This window comes from Lottia gigantea (assembly GCF_000327385.1).
Source record: "Lottia gigantea unplaced genomic scaffold LOTGIsca_22, whole genome shotgun sequence".
In the NCBI taxonomy this organism is placed as follows: domain Eukaryota; kingdom Metazoa; phylum Mollusca; class Gastropoda; family Lottiidae; genus Lottia; species Lottia gigantea.
Genome location: NW_008708555.1, coordinates 2,293,996 through 2,302,027, shown reverse-complemented (window position 1 = coordinate 2,302,027; position 8,032 = coordinate 2,293,996). Strand labels below are relative to the sequence as shown.

General features: G+C 32.8%; 1 protein-coding gene across 1 annotated transcript in view; it reads right to left on the bottom strand.

Annotated features, from left to right (window-relative positions):
- Window positions 1–838: 838 nt before the first annotated feature.
- Window positions 839–8,032, bottom strand: part of LOTGIDRAFT_159922 (hypothetical protein) — a gene marked incomplete at both ends in the record, with an annotated part of 14,467 nt that continues 7,273 nt past the window's right edge. The window contains 7 exons of the mRNA XM_009054610.1: window positions 839–960; window positions 2,158–2,301; window positions 2,838–3,032; window positions 3,503–3,664; window positions 6,407–6,550; window positions 7,053–7,247; window positions 7,677–7,746. Of these exons, the coding sequence (XP_009052858.1) occupies window positions 839–960; window positions 2,158–2,301; window positions 2,838–3,032; window positions 3,503–3,664; window positions 6,407–6,550; window positions 7,053–7,247; window positions 7,677–7,746 (1,032 nt within the window). The remainder of the gene's footprint in view (window positions 961–2,157; window positions 2,302–2,837; window positions 3,033–3,502; window positions 3,665–6,406; window positions 6,551–7,052; window positions 7,248–7,676; window positions 7,747–8,032) is intronic.

The following is an 8,032-nucleotide window of genomic DNA, read 5'->3' as shown; positions in this document are numbered from 1 at the left end:
ACGAAGTTAACGTCAACTTCCAGCTGACTATGTCAGTTTAATGTTGGTTGTTGTTTTATGCCCCAGAATTGTCAATTGTCACTTGTGAATCTGATGATCTGTGTCCCAAGTTCAATGTTAAGCTTATAATTAGAGAACCATATCTCTTTGAAAACAAGCACACATTTGAGAGATTTGTTCAAACATACTATAATTGGAAATGATCTGAAAGTAGTATCGTGGGGTGAATCAATTCTTAGTGAAAGACAAGTTTAAAATTTAAACTACCATTAACTGTTTCTAGTAGATAGTCGGGGGTCTGAGCAGTCTAATACAGTTATTAAAATAGTGTGTTAAACTCTATTAAAAATCTGTCATACAAAGATTGATGTCACAGTAGGGAAACCTGTAATATTTGGAATGGGACATCATACTACCGTTTATCATCAGATGATGTTATTGGTCTTTACGATCAATCAAACATCAAAAACAAGAGAGTTCTTTTCACATTTCTTTGGTTTTCTAATAATATATTTACGTGGTAACTTTGAATCGCCACGAATAAAAAACATGATAGACTTTTAAAGGGACAGATACGGCACCCGTTTGACCAATACGTACCTTAGTCTTAGAAATATGATTTTCCTTTAACTAAGCTAATCAGTAATAGTGATCACAGCGAACACGTCGAAATGTGAGCCTTCAAATCCATGTGTACATGGTCAAAATTATCCGGGTTTGAAATTTAAAATAATCTATTCTTTTCATATAGAAATGGTCACAGAAGTGTCAATTGTCACTTGTGAATCTGATGATCTGTGTCCCCGGTTTAATCCTGTTTAATAAACAGAGCATCTGGTTACGTCTTCGTATCCCATATACGGGTTGTACAAAGTCTTAGTAATCTGAAAGCAGTATGACGAATGGGGGCGTGGTTTGGCCACGATGGTAAGGTATCAAGATGTGTTGGTGTGAATGGTGCTTGAATACAAAGATTTGAACCCAATGTCCCTTTGTCAAATGAAAGAAAAAAAATTAAACAGTGTCTAATTACCGTGACAAACGTAGAAATATTAAATAATTAATTAACTAACATATGATGAAAGAAATCATTACAGACATCAGAAAGGTGAACGGTTCTCGACCAGCCCGAAAAGTCATAAGATGGCTTTTGAAAATAAAATTCTGATGTGATTTTGGGGAGGGGGCTGGTGGAGGAAGTGGGAGGCATGCCTCCTCCCGTAAAAACACCACTGCTTGTAACCGGTTAGAATAAATATAATATGCAGTCCGTGCTATTTTTAGAAATCCTGTTTCTCCTTCCCTTTTGGGGTTTATGCAAGCTAAAACAAGTGTTTACAATATGACAGTTTTTACCTCATTGCTCCTGCATGGCTCTGTCTCTCTTCATTTACCCACATGGTGCAAAAAAGTAGGACGTAAAACTCCATTATTTTCATGTAATTCTTTAAGATTTTTTAATGCATAACAATATAATCATCATTTACTGGTCACATGTGGTCTATAGACCAATTAGAAAGTACATTTATGACTCAGTATCACAGCGTTGTATATAGCCTTATAAACTGTAAATATTGTTCATATAGTCAATATACGTTTATCATTATCAAATTCAATACAAAACCTTTAAACACCTTAAAACACATCTATGCATTATACTAGAAGTATATTAGAATATTCTTACTTCTGTCGAGAGACATAGAACAAATTCCAAGACCCTCAAAACCGCCTCCCATTCTAAATGTAAGAAGTCTACGCAAACGAATTACCACAGACCCAATAGCTCTCGATATTATCAAAGCTGAATACTCGGAGAACTTTGATTTTATTCTTTTAACCGAAACTTGGCTTGACAAAAACATTTCTTCAGGTGTAAAAACATTTATATTAATTTCCGATGATTTCAATATAGATAGTAATAACTGAGACGCCCGACACATGGCCTATCGTAGAAAGCGATCCTAAAAAGTGGAAATTCTATGCGTGTGAAAATGTAGATAGATATGAAAATATTTACTCAGGGTTTTTAGACAGCAGAGCTACAGTTTGAACTGTCGAAATAATCGAGAAGAATGTTGAGCTCTGCGAAATGTAAAAATTTAATCTTCTGATGACGAATGAAGATAAACCGGGCTCTCATCTCAGTCGGGGTTGTACCTGATGTACATTTGGTTATATCGTAATGTGGCTGATCTGTACCCAAATCACGATAACACTCACTAGAATCATCGAGACCAGCTTCATCACAGTTACCAGTCATCCCAAAACTCAAACCAAACCCTTTCATCCGATCAGAATAACCTACAAAAGAAGAATAATAGTATAACCGTTCATATAATATTTAAAAAAAACGAAAAAAAATCCCCAAAAACCAAACAAACTGGAAAAACTTATAGTAACTCAAAATACGAATCAGTACTGGAGAAATACGAATCAGTACTGCAGAAATACGAATCAGTACTGCAGAAATACGAATCAGTACTGCAGAAATACGAAAGTCGAGTTGTCAAGTATATAAGTTAAAGAATTGCCAAGTAGAATATAATGTCTGCAGTATTTATTCGTATTTTCGACTTAATATATGGTTTTTTGATTAATTGTTTTTCGTTGTTTTTTTTAAATATTATATTGGCTCAAGAACCAATAAAATGACAAAGAGTTTTCGTTCGTGGGTTGGAGGAAATCATCAACGAGCGATTTTCATGCAGTTCTAATATTTCTGAAGATTATTGCTATTTATTAAAGACCAAAATCAACCCTCGCAAATAAGGAACCATGGCTTTTAGGAAGCTACGTATTTAGAAAATGTAACAGGGGAAATATTAATCTATGCTTACTTTTCCTATTGACAATTTGAATCAAGCGCATGGAATGTATCTTGACTAAGTCCACGCACCACCATATAGGACGCTCTCGACTTGACCACATATAGGTGTTGGGGTCTCCATCTATAGCTCTATGTGAACCATATTCCTCGTCATTTTGTTGATAAATTTCACTCTGGGCTGTTGGTTTGTTTTTCTCGATATCATCTGATACATTAAAAAGAAAAGTGGCGTATTCTTAGTCAAATTATTTTTTAGATGATATTACTATGACAAATATTATAGCAAAAATCATAATCACACATAAAAAGAATGCTTGTGTCCTATGTTTTGTACCAAATCAGCAATTATGACTCATTTACAGCAATTCATTAGCTTTACTACCTCCTTTTTTAATAATTATTTAGATTCATGGATTTAGCGTATTATACAGAGATTCTGTTGTATAATTATTACACCTGGTAAGTCCACTAGTGATTATATACTCTTATAGGTCCAGTTGGAGCGAAATTTCAATTTTGTGTTCAATGGGTTCCACGAACATTGAAGTGACCCATACTCAATATCTAGTTGAAATCCTGAAATATATGTCACTCGATTGCTTTAAGATCAGTTAAATCATACTGGCACTTAAAAGATAAAACATTATCATTAACATGAGTTAAAAAAATTCTTACCAAATACTGGAAAATATGCCACAATTCCACTTGATATCACATAGTCGTTTTCCAGTAGTACACGGCTATACAGATAACATTTTTGATCCTGTGCGTTGTAGGCAAAAGATAGGCAAGATGTTTCCACGTCTCTGAGACATTTCATTGTACAAAACAATGAATCTGTCATATTCATATAAACCATAAAATAGTCGTTATACAGCTTATCTCTCGAATATATGGGGAACAAAATGGTTCTTTCACTGAATACCTCAAATGATAAACACAGTAGGTATACGATATATAATTGTTGCTTCATTTTGTTAATGCTGGTATATTACGTAAAGCGGTTTAGCATGTCCACGAAAATTAATTTTCTATCGATAATATTATTAAAAATATTCTAAAAATATTCTGCTGAGTTGGTGTCGAAAATTCCATAAAGTTTAATTTTGAGACAAAAGTTACACATGGTCGTGGAACACTTGATGAAGAAATCAACCAAGGATAAGACTCTTACAGGTGTTGTCTTTGATAGCAGCTGTTAACAATCCCGACACAATGTATGTCCCATGACTTAATTTCTTATCAACTAGGCGGATCAGCTGAACTGATGTTTCTTCCCTCCATTTTAACGAACACGTAGACAGTAGAACAGGTAACTATTACAGTTCACCAAGTTTTATGTTCTCCGTTACGACAACTCTATACATTCTAACAAAAAAACTTGACTTTGTCTACAAAAATGCAGAAAATTTAACAAGAGTCTCATTGCTATGACAATAGTATAAATATTGAATATTTGATGAACTAAAATATATTGAAATAGTTTATAACAGACTGAGCGTGTAATATTCTGAAAATGATAAAAATATTAAGTGTTTCTGATTAGGTACAGGAGGTTGAACATTGTCGTATTACCAGTTAAGCGGCCAAGATCTTCTTTTAAACTTTGTCTCAACTGTTTTTATTTATTCATATAAATATATGATATATCTGATTATTGTCATAAATACTTGCATCAATAAATAGTAGAAGTGTTCTTATGATTGGGAAAAGCCAGCCTCTATCAACCAGTCTCTCTTTGACTGCGATGAAAGATGGCTTGGAACTTTTGCTTTAAATCTTTGTAATTCACCCAGTCTAAAACTGAATCTGAACATTATTAACTCGTAATTTGCTAATTAAAGGGCAGTGTGCAGAAATATTTCAAAAATATGTTATTTACATCTTTGTATCTACATGATCTACTTGATATGTCTTTTCACGACCGAAGACAAGCAAATACAGAATTCCAATGGTTGTGTTTCCATAATAAAGAAAATGTCAATGCTTTTTTTTAAAAAAATACACGGTGTATTAAATTAAGTTATTTCTGTTAATTATTCATACAAAAATATATCTTTCTGAAACGATTTTATAATTTGGTATGAGGAAAATTGTTAGGGACTGAGGCGCCATTCTTTTGACCAATCATACCTTAGTCTCAAAAACGGGGAATTTTAAGCTAAGCCAATCAGTAATGCATCTATAGAATAGGCAAAGAAATTCCTAGTTGGAAAAATCAATCCCTCGAAATGGCGCATCTGTCCCTTTATAGTTTTATGTCTACTGTTGACAATCAGTTTAAACAATGATACTTATACGTGGTTCTCTCTGTCTTGCTATCCGTAACGGGATTGTCTATTCGTAACTAATTGTTAAATTGCTCTGAAATTCCAGGTTTGTGATTCAAGTCATATCGTTTCAAAAGGATCTACTGCACTCGTATACGATATTTCTGTTTACAATTTTTTTCAATTCTCGGTGACACGGCATGATCTTCGGTTAAAGGGACATTGGCCATTTTGATGGGTTGATTTTAGTCTTGAATATATGTAAATAGTCTTCAGATGCACTAAAATTGTAAGAAAATCGCATAATTCCTTTAAAAATACTGCAAACAGAGAATTTTACTCACTATTTCCATATATGTCATTTCAATCTATCACAGAGTATTTTAAATTGACCAGTGGTCATTTCAACATTCAAACGCAGATAATTCTGAACACACATGGATTTGATGGCTCAAATTTCAGCAAATGCAAAGAAACTGAGAATCAAAATCCATTTCCATGAACACTGCACAGAATAGGCCTACATTCGATATGTTTATATTTCAGTAGATTTACAACACTTGGTTGAAAAATTGATTTGATATCACGCGTTAGACAAGAAAATACACCATAGTTTTATAATAATAAATTTCCGTCTAAGAGAATAGATTGATTCCAATATACGTACGAAACCAATTAACCACAATCAGATAATTATTTTGTGGTATTTCATAATAATTAATCATTAGTTACTACACTAATTAGTGAAAGGTCGTCTCTTCTAATTCTTCTTCTAATTAATAATTTGTCATCAGGAAAATAATAAATTTCTTTTGAAGTACTACGCCTTAGAATGAACATAAAATTTAATTCTCAAGAATGGCCAATGTGAGTATATATTCATCAGTGAAATTACCTGGTGTATAAAGTTACATTTACAACATAATCCAGAAAATTGGAAATTTCATAAAACTAAGTGATTATTGTAAAAAGCTTAATCAGAATATTCAGCGTTTTTCAATAGTTAATTGCATTTTTATTCAGGAAAATAATCAGGAAAATAATGAATTTATTTTAACAGAGGGGCACAGAAATTTTTATAGGAAAATGTGACAGAAAATAGTACAGAAAGGGGTGATAAGTGGAAATTCTATGCGTGTGAAAATGAAGATAGAAATGAGAATATTAACTCAGGGATTTTATACAGTAGAGCTACAGTTTGAACTGTCGAAATAATCGAGAAGAATGCTGAGCTCCGCGAAATTTAAATATTGAACATTCTGATGACGAATGAAGATAAACCGGGCTCTCATCTCAGCCAGGGTTGTACCTGATGTACATTTGGTTATATCGTAATGTAGCTGATCTGTACCAATATCACGATAACACTCAATAGAATCATCGAGACCAGCTTCATCACAGTTTCCAGTCATCCCAAAACTCAAACGAAACCCTTCCATCTGATCAGAATGACCTACAAAAGAAAAATAATAGTAAAACATATATTGTTTATATAATATTTTAAAAAACGAAAACAAAATCGAAAAACGATTTATTAACTTGAAAAGCTAATAGTAGCTCGATAATACTAATAAGTACTGCCGAAATACGAAAGTCAAGTTGTCGAGTATATAAGTTAAGAGTTGCCAAGTAGAATATAAGAGTCATCAGTTATCACAGTTTTCAGTCATCACAAAACTCAAACGAAAACGTTCTATCCGATCAGATAAAACTACAAAAGAAGAATAATAGTAAAACAGTTCATATAATATTTCAAAAACACAATACAAAATCGAAAAAACGATTCATTAACTGGAAAAACTAATAGTAACAACGAACGAATTTCATGCAGCGCTAATAGTTATGAAGATTATTTCTATTTATTCAAAAATCAACCCCCGAAAAAGGGGAACCATGGCTTTAAGAAAGCTACGTATTTAAAAAATGTGACAGGGGAAATATTAATCTATGCTTACTTTTCCTATTGATAATTTGAATCAAGCGCATGGAATGTATCTTGAGTAAGTCCACGCACCACCATATAGGAGTCCCTCGACCTGTACTCATAAACGTGTTGGGGTCTCCATCTACAGCTCTATGTGAACCATATTTCTCGTCATTTTGTTGATAAGTGTCACTCTGGGCTGTTGGTTTGTCTTTCTCGATATCATCTGAGGAGATAAAATAAAAATCATAATGGCGTATTCTTAGTAGAATTGTTTTTTTGATATAATAGCCCTATAACAAAAATGTTAGAAAAGAAATCATAATCACATATAAAAATAATGCTTTATCTCATATTTTGTACCAAATGAGCAATATATAACTCACTTACCAACATCAGACAGTAATTCATTAGCTTAGCTACCTATTTTTTTTCAATAATTATCTAGATTTATGGTTTTAGCGTTTATACAGAGATTTTGTTATATAATTATTATACCAGGTGAGTCCTATATGATTAAATATCCTTATTGACACAGTTTGAGAGAAATTGAAGTTTTGTGTTCAAAAGATAACAGCTGAGATCTATATTATTACCCAACAAACATTCATATGACCCAAACCCATAATCTAGATGAATCTATTAAAATACTTACCAAATACTGGAACATATGTCACAATTCCACTTGGTATCACATAGTCGTTTTCCAGTACCGTAGTACACGGCTATACAGATAACAAATATGATCCTGTGCGCTGTACGCAAAAGATAGGCAAGGTGTTCCCACGTCTTCGATACATTTCATTGTACAAAACAATGAATTTGTTATATTCATATAAACCATAAAATAGTTGTTATACAGCTTATCTCTCGAATATATGGAGAACAAAATGGTTCTTTCACCGAATACCTCAAACGATAAACAGAGTAAGTATATGATATATAATTGTTCCTTCATTTTGTTGATGCTGGTATATTACATTAACTGGTTCAGCATGACCACGAAAATAA